This window comes from Heterodontus francisci, chromosome 9 (assembly GCF_036365525.1).
Source record: "Heterodontus francisci isolate sHetFra1 chromosome 9, sHetFra1.hap1, whole genome shotgun sequence".
NCBI lineage: Eukaryota > Metazoa > Chordata > Chondrichthyes > Heterodontiformes > Heterodontidae > Heterodontus > Heterodontus francisci.
The window spans coordinates 96401185-96421048 of record NC_090379.1 but is presented as its reverse complement, the minus strand read 5'-3'; the positions used below and the strand labels follow the sequence as shown (position 1 = coordinate 96421048).

General features: G+C 43.3%; 1 protein-coding gene across 4 annotated transcripts in view; it reads right to left on the bottom strand.

The window, feature by feature from the left end:
- The window catches only part of pcnx1 (pecanex 1), a 303868-nt gene extending 285253 nt beyond the window's left edge, over positions 1 to 18615 (bottom strand). For all 4 annotated transcript variants that reach the window (XM_068039551.1, XM_068039549.1, XM_068039550.1 and 1 more), the window contains exon 1: positions 18282 to 18615. In XM_068039551.1, the coding sequence (XP_067895652.1) occupies positions 18282 to 18434 (153 nt within the window). In that variant the 5' untranslated portion in view covers positions 18435 to 18615. The remainder of the gene's footprint in view (positions 1 to 18281) is intronic.
- Positions 18616 to 19864: the final 1249 nt, after the last annotated feature.

Genomic DNA, 19864 nt, shown 5'->3' with positions numbered 1-19864 from the left:
GAGCGAGCGAGGCAGACAGACAGGCAGCGAGACAGACAGGCAGCGAGACAGACAGGCAGCGAGACAGACAGGCAGCGAGACAGACAGGCAGCGAGACAGACAGGCAGCGAGACAGACAGGCAGCGAGACAGACAGGCAGCGAGACAGACAGGCAGCGAGACAGACAGGCAGCGAGACAGACAGGCAGCGAGACAGACAGGCAGCGAGACAGACAGGCAGCGAGACAGACAGGCAGGCAGGCAGCGAGACAGACAGACAGGCAGGCAGGCAGGCAGCGAGCGAGACAGAGACCCCCACAACAGGGTCTGCTCATGTCAGAGTCCAGTTGCTTCTCCTCTTCTGCAGAGGAAACACCAGCTTAAAACCACAGATGGTGAGGGGCTTGTCACATGATAGTCATTCATTCAAACACAACAGGAAGCAGTACTTCTCTGTTTGCTGAAAACCAGGTAATTCCATTAAACTTCCTGGGTCTTGGTTTTATCTCCCACCTCACAGTCCTTTGTAATGTACGATACAGTGTTGCAAACTAGGTGATCATCTTAAGTTGCCAGCAGTCACCCTGGTTTAAATGTTTCTTTGAAAAAAATATAAATTCTGATCTCCAGTCAGTGGACCAATGAAAATTTTTCACAAAATACACTAGCACAATACTGGCCTTGCCAGCAACAACCACATCCCATCAAAGAATAAAAGAAATCTCACTAATATTTGCAATTCTATGTATCAGATGCCTCGAATGATAACAGAACTAGAAAGCCTGGCAAATTCTGATGTACAGCAGACTGCTTTCAATGGCATTAAAGGCATGCGCAAATAAATCTGATTTAACTGAGAACTGACCTTACACCATGAGCATTTCAGAGACCTGAGGGTACTTCTACACATTTGATGGGTTCTGTGGCAATACAGTCCAGAGTTACATGCTTATAGATGACATATGTCAAATACATCTTCCTCCACCACTGTTTCCCCTCCTCTTCCCACAAAAATCATACAGCATCAGAACTGGTTAAAATGAAGGATGATTTTCTGTCTGTAAAACACAAGGATGATTTTCTGTCTGTAAAACACAGCAACAATGCACAGATTGTTTTGTTTACGATAAATGATCATAAGCTGATTGGAAGGATCCATTTGCAGCGTGCGTGGTGTCATCAAGTTATTTCTAACCAGTCAACAACACTGAAGGCACAGCCACCAATGGTGGGATGAAGCGAGTGGGTGATGCACAGCAGTTGGAGGAAAATGGGGCAGTTATAAGGTTGGTGGAGCTTACAAATATAGGGAGGACCAAGACCATGAAGGGATTTGATCGTGAGGATGAAAAAGTTAAATTGAAAGTATTGAGAGATTGGGAGCCAACATAGGTCAGCAAGCACAGAGGTAATGGATGAGCGGCAATCACATACAATTAGGTCTGCAACACCCAGAAAAGAGTAATCTGTACCTCTGAATTTCAGTTCAATTTGAATGAAGATTATAGTCTGGAATTCAGTAATTGGTCAAATGGGGCAAATCTGTATTTAGATTTAAACAAAAAGCATTTTTTTTTTAACCCTCAGATGGAAACATCATGGAGAATGGACCAGGATTCCCATCATAAGCTTTCCAGGCAGTAAATAATCTCTATAATCATTTTAAGACCTGAGCTAGCACAGCAAAAGTACAGTAGTTTTTTTAACTTTCATTCCAAATATATGACTTGTACAGCAGGATATGGAATATGTAAAGAACATTTATATGCAACACTATGCTACTTTTAAATATTTTAAATCAAAACATGGAATCTGATTGACTCGAAGATGGACCTTTAAACATGCTTCAAGCTTGCATGCTGAAAATGAGTGTAGGGATCTGAAGAAAGTCAACCAGTGAACAAGGCTGCATACAACTGTACTCTAAAATAATTGCAAAAATAGTTTTACCTGCTAGAAACAAAATGTATTTCTAATTGAAAGCATGTAAACAATTAAATTCTCTTCACCCGCTTTTCTACCTTTCCCTTTTCCAAAGGGACTGGCTACAGTTCCAAAGGGCCTCAGCTATCTTCATGTATGTTAAGATCCAAAGAGTTTAAAACTATAAGCTATGTAAAAAGTCATGCCCAAGCCAGATTCTGTCTTCAACTGACCTATAAACACATTCATTTTCTAGTAGGAGATAACTGGATCAGGAACAAAAACCCAGGCTGATGTTTTACTTACTTTAGTTCAAAGGCACCAAAGCCAATTTGAACTGCTGTCCTGCTGGAATTAATAGACCATAAATCAAGCTTGGGACCTTCTGCTCTCTATGTACCACATTATGTGGCACAAGTCACCAAGGGAACATTTTTGAAATACACATGACTACCCAAATGGTGGTCGTTTATCCAATGAGAACTGGGAAGTCCCAGGTTGAATACTTGACATGTGCTGACTCTGATCTCAAATGGAGCCATACTGTTGGTTACAAATGGCCTTATTGGCCTGGAGGGAGGTCCAGAAAAATTAAATTGGTTATCAATTTTATGATTGATATCCAGTAAATCATGTTGGAATTCTGTGTGCGGAGTGTGCATGTTCCTTGAAGATAGATTTCAACCGAGCTACGAGCATCCCCCACTCAAACAATCATCACTGTTAACTCATTTTTTATTTTCTCTCTAGTCATGAATGATGTAGTCATTTGGCTGAAACTGAAGGGCAACTAATCTAACCCCACCAGAGAGGACAGGATAGCAAAAAGTCAATGTGGGAAAAAGGATTCTTTTCGTCAAATTCTATAATCAAGAGTTAAATTTAGTATATAGTCTCCTGAAAACTGCAGGAAAACCAGTGTGGTGTACCTGCATGTTTTATCCTGGAATGAGAAGCATATACTTCAATCTCTTCTTTTCTCCAAACCAGCACATCACATTGCAATTCTCTGGAATCATTCTAACCCATTGAATGAAAGTGGAGATTTGGATTGGCTGACTACCAATTATTAATTTCTAATAAAGACATTCTGTACACAGAAAAAAAACAACTTGAAATTGTCAGAAGGATGGATTGTAGGGGTGGAGAAAGCAGAACAGAAAACTCCAGCTCTTTTCAGGAAGTATGAAACTAAATGGCTATGATTTAACTTGGGGGGGGGGGGGGAAGGGTGGAGGAGGGTGTTCAATTAACTTCAGTACACATTCAGGTTTTGCTCTTCTATGACACAACCACAATCCCCTTAATTAATTTATAGCACTTGCCAAAATAACTAATTCCACTGTAAATACTCTACACAAATGCACCACAAGTGGCAATGAGCATAATGTGCATTCTCTGGGGGAACTGGCTCCTTGCTTTCAGGTGACCTGGGAAATGGTCCAGTCTTAAAAGATTGTGTACACTTCGGGCTTTGATTCAATAAATTTCTCTAAAGCTGGTCTCCTTTTCTACATGGCTTAGCTCAGACATCTTAGGGTGAACAAATTTCTGTGAATTGAGTAGTGAGCTTGGCTGAATGTGGGTCCCAGACAATGATGCCCAATGACCTGTTCTGAAATTAGAATAAATTACAATTTAGGCTGATTATTTGGATCTTAGCAACAGCAAAGGTTCATTCTGGCCTAAATTGTTAGATTTTGCATTCTGATCCCAAGAGTTGCCCATCCCATTTGATTGCATGTGCTCCTGGTTCAGAAAAATCTACCAACATTGCTTGTTTCATAATTAGTTGGAGTCTTTTTAACCAAATATTGCAATGGTTTTGCTGTGAAGGTTGTATAATTGCACTTCTGGTCAACATTTGGGAACAGTTGTGTTTTTCTTCCCCCTTATCGCTCTGGCCTTGCATGGCATATAAACTATTCTTAACTGCTGTAAAAATCTTCAAATTCTATGTTTTAAAAAGACACAAAGGTATTTTTTTCAGTAAAGGTTACTGCAACTTGGAACTAGCATTATTATGCTTTTTTTTTAAAAAATAGCTCCCGGTCACATGATGTGAAGCAGCATAACAAAAGCTGTGATCATAATTCCAACTTTTATGTACAGTCAGTGGAAACAGAAGACACCAACCTAATAGAACATCTGGAAGAGATCAGAACAAACGTCAACTGTAAGGCAAGTCATTTTCTGTGGCGCAATATCCTGTCAGAAATACCACTATTTTCACCTAATTGTGCTATTTTCTCAAGTCAGTGGTATTTTAATGTTAATTTGAATCAACAGTTAATTTTAGAGTGCCAGTGTTTTGCCTCTCCCAACCCATGCAAGAGTGAAAGAAATTTTCACTTTTTTTCACTGGTGAGTTGAGTGCTTGTCAATTCTACAGTTAGTTCTAGTAACCAATTTGAAACTTCCTCAATGCTCAGGGAGGTACATCATGAGCACTTAAACACATGCTAATCAAAACTTCTCTCAATTCACTTACCCTAATTATAACAAAATATATATATTTAGTTGGAGTGATGTGCTCTCTTAATCATTGTCCTGTGACTCCAGCTGGGTACATCTATGTGGATAGTAGGTGAGGACAAGATTGAACCCAGCTGTGATATGTTCTTCACCTACCCCCACTTCATTCAAATAGCCTGATAATACTCATTGGCCAGATTCTCCCACGAAGGCAAGATACCGGAGGACCGCTGCCATGCAGGAAGGTGCACTGTCTCAAAGTGGGGCGAGGGGGGTGCGGAATGTAGCTAAGAGGAGAAATTCAGACAAAGCTGGAAAACACTGCACTGGTGTGACTAATAAGGATTTTTTCAAAAACCAAATGCTACACAGAAACATTCCTTTCAGCACTTGATGTAGGCATCAAGCAGGGCATTTCAAAGTCAGCATATTTCTCTGGTCCAGCCACCAAGGGATATGCATTTCCCCATTCTCCAATCTGATGAAGACTGGCGACGAAAACTGAAGTGTAAAAATGTAGTCCAGAATGGGATTCAAATTAAGGTCAAACTAACATTATAGGTAGTTGATCACACTAAATACTTCAGCTCCCCCGCTACCTCCTCTCCTAAAGGTGGCAACTCTTGCTGGCATGCGACATCAGTAACCTTCCATTGCCAGTGGCTATTCCTCATGAGTGAGCCTGAATCATGAGTTTCAGGAGACCATTTAACCATGGGGTCATCAGAGCTGAGCCCAACACTGTCTTCAACCAACAATTTCTCACTTCCCAGCTGAAGAGATTGTTGCTGGATAGTTTTTTTTATTCTTTAGCAGGATGTGGGTGTTATTGGCTATTCCTACATTTATTGCTCATCCCTAACTGCCCTTGAGAAGATGGTGGTGCATTGCCTTCTTGAACCGCTTCAGTCCTTGGGGTGCGGGTACACCCACAGTGCTGTTAGGAAGGGAGTTCCAGGATTTTGACCCAGCAACACTGAAGGAATGGCGATAGAGTTCCAAGTCAGGATGGCTTGGTGGGGAATTTGCAGGTGGTGGTATTCCAATGCATTAGCTGCCCTTGTCCTTCCAGGTGGTAGAAGTCACGGGTTTAGAAGGTGCTGTCAAAGGAGCCTTGGTGCGTTACTGCAGTGCATTTTGTAAATGGTACACACTGCTGCCACTGTGTCGGTGGTAGAGGGAGTGAATGTCAAGAGTGGTGGATGGGATGTCAATCAAGCAGGCTGCTTTGTCCTGGATGGTGTCGAGCTTCTTGAGTGTTGTTGGAACTGTACTCAACCAGGTAAATGGAGAGCATTCCATTACACTCCTGACTTGTGCCTTGTAGATGGTGGACAGGCTTTGGGGAATCAAGAGGCGAGTTACTCGCCACAGAATTCCCAGCCTCTGATCTGCTCTTATAGCCACAGTACTTCTATGGCTAGTCCAGTTCAGTTTCTAGTTAATGGTAACCTCCAGGATGATGACAATGGGGGAATTCAGCAACAATAATGCCATTGAATGTCAAGAGGAGATGGCTGGATTCTCTCTGGTTGAAGATCGTCATAGCCTGGTACGTGTGCCTCGAATGTAACTTGCCACTTCTCAGCCCAAGCCTGAATGTTGTCCAGGTCTTGCTACACATGGACACGAACTGCTTCAGTGTCTGAGGAGTCATGAATTGTGCTGAACATTGTGCAATCAGTGAACATCCCCACTTCTGACATAATGATGGAAGGAAAGTCATTGATGAAGCAGCTGAAGATGGTTGGGCCTAGGTCACTACCCTGAGGAACTCCTGCAGTGATGGCTTGGGACTGAAATGATTGACCTCCAACAACCACAACCATCTTCCTTTGTGCTAGGTATGATTCCAACCAGCAGAGAGTTTTCCCGATTTCCACTGACTCCAGTTTTGTTTGGGCTCCTTGATGCCATACTCGGTCAAATGTTGCCTTGAATTCAAGGGTAGTCACTCTCACCTCATCTCTTTTGTCCATGTTTGGACAAAAGCTGTAATGGGAACTGAGTGGCCCTGGCAGAACCCAAACTGAGCTTCAATGAGCAGGCTATTGTTGAGCAAGTGCCACTTGATAGCACTGTCGGCGACACATTCCATTACTTTGCTGATGATCCAGAATAGATTGATGGGGCGATCATTGGCCGGGCTGGATTTGTCCTGCTTTCTGTGTACAGGACATACATGGACAATTTTCCACATCGTCAGGTAGAGGCCAATGTTGAGCTGTACTGGAACAGCTTGGTTAGGGGTGCGCCTAGTTCTGGAGCAGTCTTCATTACTATTGCCGAAATTTTGTCAGGGCCCATAGCCTTTGCAGTATCCAGTGCCTTCAGTCATTTCTTGATAACACATAGAGTGAATCAAATTGGCTGAAAACTGGCAACTTGTGATGCTGGTGACCTCAGGAGGAGGCAGAAATGGATCATCCATTCGGCACTTCTGGCCGAAGATGGTTTCAAATGCTTCAGCCTTGTCTTTTGCATTGGTGTGCTGGGCTCCCCCATCATTGAGGATGGGGATATGTGCAGAGCCTTCCCCTCCTGTTAGCTGTTTAATTGTCCACCACCATTCATAAATCGATGTGGCAGGACTGCAGAGCTTAGATCGGATCCGTTGGTTGTGGGATCACTTAGCTCTATCTATCGCATGCTGTTTCTGCTGTTTGGCATGCATGCAGCCCTGTGTTGTAGCTTCACCAGGTTGACACCTCAGGGGGAATTTTATGCTGATGGCAGGGGTCACGACATCCCCGTGCCATCTCTTTTCCAGACAGCCCGTCGAATTTAGTGCCAATCATGCACTTAAATGGACAGTGGCAGGTTTTCCATAGAATTTAGGGCACTGGTGCCAGAAACCCCGGCATTGCAGAGGCACCATGGAGGCAGTGGCTGCCACTCCAGCTGCAGTGACCAGACACCGAGCAGCAGTGCTGGAACTAGGCTCAAGGTAGGTCAGGGTAGGAGGAGCCTCACTGGGGGAGGGGGTCAGGGGGTGTGGTCAGCAGCAAGAGGGGGGCTGGGGGGGGGGGGGGTGTGGTTCTCTCAGCAGGCACCCCCCCCAATTCCTAATGCCACTAAGTGCCTTTGAATGAGGGATCCGGACCCACCCAGCACCCCCAAGACCACCGACCCACCTCACCCTCTGAACCAGAACACAGCCCGACAAGGCGGCCCACCGCACCGGTAATTGTGGCTGGAAGAGGCCTTTAATTGGGGTTGATTACCCAGATAATGGCCACAATTGGCGGGAAGGCAGTTAACAGACTTTCCAGCCCCAAACTAAATTTCAGCAGATCCCAACACCATCCCGCCCAATTTTATGCTCACCCCACCTCCAAACCCGCCACGGGGGAGAGCATAAAATTCCACCACTCATTTTTAAGTATGCCTGGTGCTGCTCCTGGCATGCCCTCCTGCACTCTTCCTTGAACCAGGGTTGGTCACCCAGCTTGATGATAATGGTAAAGTGGGAGATATGCCGGGCCATGAGGTTACCGATTGTGGTTGAGCACAATTCTGCTGCTGCTGCTGATGGCCCATAGCGCCTCATGGATGCCCAGTTTTGAGTGCTCGATCTGTTTGAAATCTATCCCATTTAGCACAGTGGTAGTGCGACACAGCACGATTGAGATATCCTCAATGTGAAGATGGGACTTGCTCTCCTAAAGAAATGTGCGGTGGTCACTCCTATCAATATTGTCATTGATGCATTTGCGACAGGTAGATTGGCGAGGATGAGGTCAAGTAGGTTATTCACTCTCGTTGTCTCCCTCACTACATGCCGCAGACCCAGTCTAGCGGCTATGTCGATTAGGACTCGCCCAATAGTGGTACTACCAAGCCACTGTAGATGATGGACGTTAGAATGTACTCTGGGTGTGGGACCTATGTCCTTGCTACCCTCAGCGCTTCTTCCATTTGGTGTTCAACATGGAGAAGCACTGATTCATCAGCCTAGAAGGGGCAGTAGGTGGTAATCAGCAGGAGGTTTCCTTGCCCATGTATGACCTGATGCCATGGAGACTTCACAGGGTCCGTATCAATGTTGAAGACTCCCAGGGAAACCCCCTTCTGACTGTATACCACTGTGCCGCCACCTCTGGTGGGTCTGTCCTGTCGGTTGGACAGGACATACCCAGGGATGGTGATGGTTGTGTCTGGGACATTGTCTGTAAGGTATGATTCCGCGAGTATGACTGTCAGGCTGTTGCTTGACTAGTCTGTAGGACAGCTCTCCCAATTTTGGTACAAGCCCCCAGATATTAGTCGGAGAACTTAGCAGGGTCGACAGGGCTGCGTGTGCCTAGGTCGATGCTGTGTGGTATGTCCGGTTTCATTCCTTTTAGACTTTTCTCTGGTGGTTTGGTACAACTGAGTGGCTTGCTAGGCCATTTAACAGTCAACCAAAATGCTGTGGGTCTGGAATCACAGACCAGGTGAGGACAGCAGATTTCCTTCCCTAAAGGTCATTAGTGAACCAGATGGGTTTTTACAACAATTGACAATGGTTTCATGGCCATCATTACTGAGACTAGCATTTTTTTAATTCCGGATTTATTACTTGAATTTAAGTTCCACCATCTACCATGGTAGGATTTGAACCAGTATCCCCAGAGCACTGGCCTAGGTCTCTGAGTTGCTAGTCCAGATAGTGACTGTGTGAGGGAAACCCAGCCAATTCTACCTTCACTAACCTTGTCCCAGCACCAATCCCGCAACCACCCCTGAAACATAAGGTCAACTGTCGTGTCCATACAGCTGCAATGGTAACAAAGACCAGGGATCAAACCTTGTGTGTATGGCTCGGTATCATACCATGCATTTAATATGGAGAGATGGGAAGTGGAATTCACTCACACACCATGAAATACAAGTACATATATTAAAATATTTTTCAAAACATTCCATTTCATAATTACATGAAAAATACCATTTAATATTTATATTTCCCATCAGCATCGATTCCATTTTGCTGGCTCATTATTGCTAAAATTACTAATTGTTGAAAAACATCAATGAGCTACACAAGAATTTGAGAAGCTTCCATGAAATGCAGCAGATGGGATTTCCCTCAACATTAGATATGGGCAGTGCGCAAAAACAAAACAAATGTTTTATAGCATGTGGGAGCCTTCATTTAATAGAAGATGCAAGATGTGTCACAGAGTCATGAAAATTGATGTTCACAAGTTCTATTTTCTCCCTCTCAAGCAGCCAAACCAGAGCCATACAATAAATTTACTTGCCTCAGTAGCTGTCAGAATACACAATACACAATTACCTGGCAGAATGCCGGTAGAGTTAAGCAACTTCCCAATTATAGGCAAAAGATTTGCAACATGTGTGATGCCTGCATCAAGTCAATCTATTATCACAGATTTCTTAGAATAATGCATTCCTCTTCTGAAGGTCCCTCTGTGCTTCGTTACTGCTGAGATGCACAACAGTTGGCCCAGCTCACACACATTTTTTGTGTTCTAACTCTATTAAAATACAAACACACCAACTTGGCTGGGATCTGAGATACAGCATGTCTTCTACTTTATCCAATTCATTTCCATTCTGTAAACAATATTTTCATGATTTATACGCTCAAGTTGAGGGATGGATAATGGTGATAGCAAGTGGAATAATTTCCCGTTCAAGCACCAGTATCAAGCCCTTGAAGACCATCCATAGCTCAGACTTGATACTGACAATTAGAAGAGCACCCACCAGTGTACTAGTGTGGCATTTTCCCCCTTCCTTGAACGACCATCCTCCAGTCTTAAAATTTAGAGCCAATTCACACCTAAACCCACTTCCAATATTCAACTGAAAAACAGCAATATCCACTGACAGCATGTGAGAGAAAGAGAGCGTGCACATGTGCATGCGTTGCAGGAGTGAAAAGAGATTAAAAAGATTATTCAGTGCTTCACCTTTGGAGCCATCAAATTTCACAATTTCAACAATATTACCTGTAAAATTGTACCTCAACATTGTTACGTTTCTGTGAAGGAAATATTTGGAGGTGTAAAAATAAAGTTGTTACAGTACATAATTATGATTCACAAATATTTTACAGTATTTGATAAAGTAGAATTTTTAATTCTATTTCTATTGTTGGCACTTATTTCTTTTTGACAAACTATGTTGATTTTTTTTTCTAAGCGCTGCCAAGTCTGACTTATTTTCTCATTCACAGCATCAACCTCTCCACCCATACCTTAACATCACTGCTTCCAAACCCTCATCCATTGACCCAACAGATCCAACACTCTCCTTACTGGCTTCCCAAGTTCCACCTGGACAAACTGCAACCCAAAAACTCCAACCCTTACATACTAACCCGCAAAAACTCCCATTCTCCTATTCTTACTAACTTCCTTTGGCTCCCCATCTTCCAATACATAACTGAAAATTCTTGTCCTTCTCAACAAGATCACTTCACGGTCTCACTCTGCTCTTACTCTGAAATCTCCTCCCATCCGACCTGCTGGCTTGTGCCTTCTAATCTCGTGACTCTGCAAACCCCTTCCCCCTTACTGCACCTTCAGTCTTCAGCCATCTTGCCTAAACATTCTGGAATGTCCAATTCAGACCTAAACCCACTTCCAACATTCAACTGAAAAACAGCATAATCCACTGACAGCATGTGAGAGAAAGAGAGCGTGTGCATGTGTTGCAGGAGTGAGAAGAGATTGAAAAGAAGATTCAGTGCTTCACCAGCTTCACCTTTGGAGCCATCAAATTTCACAATTTCAACAACATTATCTGTAAAATAAATCCTAAATCACTATGACCTGCTTTCTGTCACTCTTTCCTCCTTCACAAGCTCTTCAAAACCTGTATCTTTGGTAACCTGCCTAACTCTTTACAATAGGGTTGCCAACTCTGGTCGGATATATTACTGAAGACTTCCTGTCTCACACCGCCTTGCCCAGTCAAATAGCCTTTTCTCGCATCTCCAGTAGTTAAATAATTTTTACCTGGAGAGAGGCGGGAGCAGCAACGGCAATGGCGGACCTGTAAGGAATCTACTGGGGAGAGAATAAAGAGAGACCCAGGCTCGGGGCCTTCCCACTAACCTGGAGAGAATCGGGAGCCGTGGCTGCAGCAGTGGACCCTGTGAGGAACCTACCTCTACGTGGAGTTTGAAGAAGATAAAAACAATCAAGCCGTGACATCACAGGAAAGTAGTGAGTTGAATGGCTGGTGTGTATTTGCTGCGTAGGAACTCAGTCTCAACAAAACGTTAAAAATATTAAGTATTAATCACAAGTAACAAGAGGATAGCTGGCGAGTCTTAGCTTTTTTTTAAAAAAAGGTTTATTAATATTGGTGAGGGTCTTAATACTATTAGTAGCATTTTAGCATTGGTAGGGTATATTAATAGCGGCAAGGTAGATTAGTATTGGTAAAGTTTAGTATTAGCAGTAGTAAGATTACTACCACTATTGGTAGGGTTATTAGTATTAGTGGTAGCAGGGTTTATTAGTCGTACCAAGGTTCATTATCCAATAGTTAGAGGAATGGCAAGGTTGCTTCAACCTCTGCAGTGCACATCTTGTGCAATGTGGGAATACTTCTCGGGTCCTGAATAACCACATGTGCAGAAAGTGTCATCAGTTGCAGTAGCGCGAGCCTTGGGTTGCGGAATTTGATCAGCAGCTGGCATCACTGCGGTGCATCCATGAGGATGAGAGCGTCCTGGATAGCACATTTATACAGGTGGTCACCCCACAGCTTAAGAATATACAGGGACAGAAGGGATAGGTGACCACCAGACAGTCAAGAAGAAACAGGCAGGTAGTGCAGGAGACCTCGGAGTGCATCTCAAACAAGTATTCAGTTCTAAATTAAAACAAGAAATGCTGGAAATACTCAGCAGGTCTGGCAGCATCTGTGGAGAGAGAAGCAGAGTTAACGTTTCAGGTCAGTGACCCTTCTTCAGTTCTGTTCTGAATACTGAGTAAAGTGATGGTTCTTATGGGAAGTGCAGCCAGAGCCAAGGGCATGGCACCACGGGTGGCTCAGCTGCACAGGAGGACACAAGGAAGACTAGAAGAGCGATAGTGATAAAAGATTCGATTGTCAGGGGACCAGACAGACATTTCTGTGGCTGCAGACGTGAATCCAGGATGGTGCGTTGCCTCCCTAGTGCCAGGTCAAGGATGACACGGAACGGCTGCAGAGCACTCTGAGGTGGAGGGTGAACAGCCGCAGTTGTGATCCACATTGGTACCAACGACATAGGTAGAAAGAGGGATGTAGTCCTGCAGAAAAGTTTAGTGAACTAGGTAAGAAATTAGCAAGCAGGACCTCAAAAGTAGTAATTTCTGCATTACTCCCAGTACCACGCGCAAGTGAGTATAGAAATGAGGACAGTGCAAATGAATGCGTGGCTGGAAAGATGGTGCAGGAAGGAGGGCTTTAGATTCCTGGGACACTGGGACCAGCTCTGGAGAAGGCGGGACCTGCCCAGGCCTGGATAGGTTGCATCTGAACAGAGCTGGGACAAATTTCCTTGCAGGGCGATTTGCCAGTGCAATTGGGGAGGGTTTGAACTAACTTGGCAGTGGTATGGGAACCAGGAGGAAATATCAGACAGGAATACCAAGGTGCACAGAATACTGAGAAAGATGGATAGCACGAGAGAATAAGAAGTTATTAGGAGAGGTCAGAGTAAGGGAGAAAGTAATAAAGTCTAAATCATGGTTAATGTGCATGTATGCGAATACACTGAGTGTTGTTAATAAGAGTGGTGAGTTACAGGCACAGATTGACATATGGAAATATGATGTTGTGGCTAAAACAAAGACCTGGCTCAAAGAAGGGCAAGACTGGGTATTGAATATTCCTGGATACAAAGTGTTCAGGAAAGATAGGAAAGGGAAAAAAAGGGGAGGGGTGGCAGTAGCGATTAGGGAGAGCACTGCAGTACTGGAGACAAAGGATGCCCCAGAGAGGTCGAGGACAGAATCAATTTGGCTAGAGCTAAGAAACAAAAAAGGTGCAGTTACAGTGCTCGGTGTTATCTCTGGGCCACCCAGAGGGGAGGATGTGGAAGAACAAATTTGCAAGGGAATTACAGAGGGGTGCAAACAATATAGAGTAGTAATAATGGGGGACTTTAATTATCCAAACATAGACTGGGATAATAGTAGTGTAAAGAGCAGTGAGGGGCAAGAGTTCCTAACGTGTGTTCAGGAAAATTTTCTACAGCAGTATGTTTCTACTCGAATGAGAAAGGCGATACTGCTAGACCTGGCTCTTGGGAATGAGGTGGGCCAAGTAGACCAAGTATCAGTAGGACAGTATTTAGAGTATAGTGATCATTGTATCATAAGGTTTAGGCTGACTATGGAAAAGGACAAAGAACAATCCAGAGTAATAATAATTAATTGGGAGAAAGCCAACTTCAATGGGTAAGAATGGAGCCGGGGCGCATAAATTGGAATCAAAGGCTGGCAGGAAAGCTGAACAATGGGCTACCTTCAAAGAAGAGATAGTTTGAGCACAGTCAAGGTTTGTTTCCTCGAAGGCGAAAGGTAGGACAAACAAATCCAGAGCTCCCTGGATGACAAAAGAGGTAGAGAGTTAGAAGAAAAAGTGTGCTTATGTCAGATGCCAGGTAGAAAATACTATTGATAACCAGGTTGAATCTAGAAGATCCAAAGGGGAAGTGAAAATGCAAATAAGAGAAGCAAAGAGAAAGCATGAAAACAGTTGGCAGCTAATATAAAGGGAATCCCAAAGTTTTCTGTAAACATATAAACAGTAAAAGGATGGTAAAAGGAGGAGTTGGGCTAATAAAGGGATTTACACATGGAGGCAGAGGGCATAGCTGAGGTATTAAATTAATACTTTGCATCTGTCTTTATCAAGGAAGATACAACCCAGGCAATAGTGAAAGAGGAGCTAATTCTGACACCAGGAGGGTTTAAAATTGATAAGGAGGATGCATCAGATAAGCTGTCTGCACTTAGAGTGGATAAAACACCAGGACCAGATGAGATGCATCCAAGGATACTGAGGGAAGTGAGGGTGGAAATCATGGAGGCACTGACCGTAATTTTCCAGTCTTCCTCAGACTCAGGGTGGTGCCAGAGGACTGGAGAATTGCAAACGTTACACCCTTGTTCAAAAAAGGGTGTAAAGATAAGCCCAGCAACTACAGGCCAGTCAGTTTAACTTCGATAGTGGAGAAACTTCTAGAAAAAATAATTCGGGACAAAATTAATAGTCAGATGGACAAATGCGGGTTAATTAAAGAAAGCCAGCATGGATTTCTACAAGGAAAATCATGTTTAACTAACTTGCTGGAGTTTTTTGAGGAGGTAACAGAGAGGGTTGATGAGGGAATTGCAGTTGATGTGGTGTATGTGGACTTTCAAAAGGCATTTGATACAGTGCCACACAGCAGACTTGTGAGCAAAGTTATAGTTCATGGAATAAAAGGGACGGTAGCAACATGGATACAAAATTGGCTGAGTGACAGGAAACAAAAAGTAGTGGTGAATGGATGTTTTTCGGGCTGGAGGAAGGTTTGTAGTGGAGTTCCCTAGGGGTCAGTGTCAAGGAACCCTTGCTTTTCCTGATAGACATTAATGACCTGGACCTTGGTGTACAGGGCACAATTTCAAAATTTGCGGATGATACGAAACTAGGAAGCATTGTAAACTGTGAGGAGGATGGTGTAGAACTGCAAAAAGACATAGACAAGTTGATGGAATGGGCAGACAAGTAACAGATGAAGTTCAATGTACAGAAATGTGAAGTGATTCATTTTGGTAGGAAGAACATGGAGAGCCAATAAAAAATAAAGGGTACAATTCTAAAGGGGGTGCAGGAGCAGAGGGACCTGGGAGTTAATGCGCATAAGTTATTGAAGGCGGCAGACAGGTTGAGAGAGCAGTTAATAAAGCATACAGTATAATGGGCTTCATTAATAGGGGCATAGAATACAAGAGCAAGGCGGTTATGTTGAACTTGTATAAGACACAAGTTTAGCCTCAGCAGGAGGATTACGTCCAGTTTTGGGCACCGCATTTGAGGAAAGATGTGAAGGCATTGGAGAGAGTACAGAAATGATTCACAAGAATGGTTCCAGGGATGAAGAACTTCAGTTATGAAGATAGATTGGAGAGGTTTCCTTGGAGGAAAAGGCTGAGGTGTTTAGATAGAGGTATTCAAAATCATGAAGGGTCTGGACAGAGTAGATTGGGAGAAACTGTTCCCATTCGTGAAAGGATCGCAAACAAGAGGGTACAGATTTAAAGTAATGGGTAAGAGAAGCAAATGCGACAAGAGGAAAAAAATTTTCAGGCAGCGAGTGGTTAAGGTCTAGAATGCACCTGAGAATGTGGTGGAGGCAGGTTCAATTGAAGCATTCAAAAGGAAATTAGACAGTTATGTCAAGAAAACTTGCTATACCAAAGGGGGTGTTTTTAATTTCATCGATTGGAAACCTACAGTAAACTTTTAATGAAACAGAAAGAGCTGGAATTGTACAGTTAACTTTATTAAAAAAGCTGGCAGCCAAGATGGCCACCACAATTTGCATTTGAACAGCTTACACATTGCAAGGCCTCAAAGAGGAGACACATGTCTGATGAGCCTGTACCCAAGACAATGGCTTGCTCTATTGAGTGAGCCACAGGAGACTGCATTCATTAGCAGGACATTCAAAGCCATCCTGGTACTTTAACCTTGAAAGGGCCAACCCTTCCAGGTGTAAACGTTAACATCCTGATGCTTAAGGGACAGAAACTCCTAAACCTGAATCTCATTAGAAGGTTCCAGACAATACACTGAAGCAGTCACGTGACTGTCCATCCCTGTGACTTGTCCCTTGGACAAAGCAGTCAAGCTAGTGATTCATTCTGTGCAGAAGCCAGAAGGGGTGTGTGTGTGTGTGTCTCTCTCTCTCCAGAAGACCTATGTGAAGCTGAGCTGCTGGTTGCTGGATCCAAGACAAAGATACCAAGGGAATAAAGCCTCCTACAATTCTGCCGACAAGAAAAGCCAAAGACTTCAGGAATACAACTTCAGCTGGAAGACAATGGAATTATTCAACTCCACAGACTGTGTAATAATTTTTATTTGTTCTGGACTCTAATCCAACCACAAATCTACCAATCACTCTGTAATCTATGTTTGTGTGTGTGTGATTCTCCTGTGAGTCTGTGTGAATGTGCAGCATATTTTTTTTTTTTAGATTGGCTTTAGATTGTTAAGTATAATAAACTCAACTCTTTCTTGTTTAAACTCAAGAAAACCTGTCCGATAGGTTCTTTTACAATCACAACAAAGGTAAAAGGTAAACACTCATTGAAGTGGTAAGCACATCCGCTGTTTAAAAAGGAATAAACTCTGTTGCAGTCAAATAAGAGGAAGGACTTGTGACCCCCTCCTCACCAGATTGTAGCAGTTGCATGAAAAGGAAGATTGTGCAGGGTTACAAGGAGAAGGTGGGGGGACGGCACGAAGTGAATTGCTCATTTGGAGAGCCGGTGCAGAGACGATGGGCCAAATGGCCCCCTTCTGCGCTGTAACAATTCTGTGATTTTGTGAAAACACGATTATTTTATTGCCCCCTACGGTTTTTCACGCCCGGGTTGCTCGCAGTACTCCAAGTCAATCTTAGAGGGTTGACAAACCTACATCACTGCTCAGTTTTCACTTTTGCCCGATGAAGCACTTTGGGATGTTCTATTCTGTTAAACGTGCTGAAGCTGAACCAATGAACCAGCAGCAGATTTTACAATGGTGCAACCATTGCTGACAGTGAATAAACCATGGGGTCCTAAATGAGTACATGGAGGCAAGGGATGCACAAATTTATTTATTTTTTTTAAAAAGGAAAATATATGCAGAACATACTCTGCCCGAGTATCTTTGACTTGGTGTGAATTTCTGTCTCCTATGAAGCACTTTGGAATATAATTTAAAAAAGCTACAGAAATGCAAGTTTTATAAAGTCCTTTGCTATGGCTTTCCTTTAACACAACATTACAGCCAACATATTGCACAGGATTATACCTTTAAGTGTGTACCAAGAGCTGTGTACTGAGAATCTCACTTCTATCACAAAAAGGCTATCATAACCCGTAACTAATTTTCTGTGCTGTGAAAGAGCTATCATTAACTTTCCATTCCCAGTGAGAATGTTTCTTGTACATCATATACAACACATTACCTCTTCTGTTTGTTTATTCCTATGCCCATTTTTCTGGAAGCATAACCTACTAAATGAATCAGGTGACATTACAATCAGTAATAAAACAGGAAAAACACCACCAGCTGCTAAAATACATGGGCTGTAGAGTTCACAGGAATCCTTCCATGAAATCAGAAAAATTTCAGAAGTAGCTTTGCATGAAAGACAGATGTGCATAAATAAACATAAAAATCCAACATATTAAAGTGTAAAATTCATTTCACCTTGTTTACTGCAATCCTATCAAAACATATTAAAATCAAAGCAGATAAATTAGTGAAATAAAAAACACATTCAACTGGGAAAGGCAAGATTTAAATCACCTCTCTACAACAATGCAGAGTCCAGTAATATTTGGCATTGATGGTCAAAGTAAGGGACCACATCTTCAATCCGAAATATATGCTTCCTCCTTTGTGTTCCAGCTAATGCTCCAACCATTGCCATTTATACATCTGGTCTTGTAGCTTTTTATTCCAGTCGTTCCACAGATGTCAAATTGGAATTTATTTGTTTTCGATCAAAATCCCATATTATTACTACACAGCCTATTTGCTTGGAGGGGGAACACTTACACAATGTATATTATATAAATAATATATTAACCTAAACAGACACACATGTAAATTTCCCAAACTCACATGATGAATTTCCAAGCATCTCAACCAATTATTAGTAAACACGTACAGCCAAATACTCACCATATACAGTGTGAATGGGAAACAAAGGAGAAAGAGCCAGATGTAGAGATGGAAAGCATTCACAAATGTGTTTTGATGAGGATCATAATACCATCCGCCAGTGATGGAAGCCCAGACTCCCTGTCTCAGGATTTGTAGAGTCTGAGACCCCATTTCTGTCCATATATCGGTCTAATAATATCCCAGCAGTATGAAAGCAAGAGCCCCAAGCTCCGGCTATCCTCCTTTGTACGTGTAGGATGCCGCTGTGCTGATCGTTTCTGGCTTCAACTTACTACCGACAGCCATCTTGTCGTTGGGCAACAGCAGCGGCTCGGATGACTTCCTGAGGTCCTCCAGCTCTAGCTATGCTATCCCGTCAGCGCCCGGGGCCTCAGCCTGGTAAACAGCAACGTCGGCAGTCCAATAACAAAATTCTGCTGGAAAGCCCCGCCAACGAGCGTGCAATGAGCAAGAGGGACACGCCCCCACGTCTGTCTCCTTGTGACGACTGCGCTCTGCAGCGCTACCTAGAGGCAAAATGATGATTCTTACAGTGCAAATGTCTGATGTGCTGGTCCATTCTGAAAGCTGTTAAAGGGGAAGTCACCGTCTTCATGAGCACCAACTACGTTTGGCAAGCATCGGGCCATGAAATGTCATTGTGTTACAAAAATGCCACTGCATCGCTTCATGTGCCCTTACTTCAGCAACAAAGACTTGCTTTTATGTAGCCCCTTTATCATAGTAAAATGTCATAAGGTGCTTCATAGGAGCATTGTCAGACCACATTTCACACTGAGCAATGTAAGGAGGTGGTAGGTTTTAAGGAGCATTTTAAAGGAAGGAAGAGGTAGAAAGACAAAGGTTTAGAGAGAACACAAGAAATAGGAGCAGGAGTAGACCATAGGCCCCATCGAGCCTGCACTGCCATTCAAAACGATCTTGGACTTCAACTCCACTTTCCCACCCGCTTGTCATATCCCTTGATTCCCTGAGAGACCAAAAATGTGTCTATTCCAGCCTTAAATGCATGCAACGATGGAGCATCCACAACCCTCTGGGACAGAGAATTCCAAAGATTCACAACCCTTTGAGTGAAGTAATTTTTCCTCATCTCAGTCCTGAATGATCGGCCCCTTATCCTGAGACTGTGCCCCCATGTTTTAGATTCCTCGACCAGCGGAAACAATCTCTCATCTCTACCCTCTCCAGCCCCTTCAGAATCTTGTATGTTTCAATGAGATCGCCTCTTATTCTTCTAAACTCCAGAGAATATCGGACCAATTTACTCAGCCTCTCATCATAGGACAACCCCCTCGTGCCAGGGACCAGTTTAGTGAACCTCCAATGCAAGTATATTCTTTCTTAAATGTGGAGACCAAAACTGCACACAGTACTCTAGATGTGGTCTCACCAAAACCCTGTACAATTGCAGCAAGACTTCTTTATTCCTGTACTCCAATCCCTTGCAATAAAGGCCAACATGACAAGTGCCCTCCTAATTGCTTGCTGTACCTGCATGCTAACTTGCTGCGTTCCTTGTACAAGCACACCCAAGTCTCTTTGAACATCAAAAGCTTAGGTACTAGACAGCTGATGGG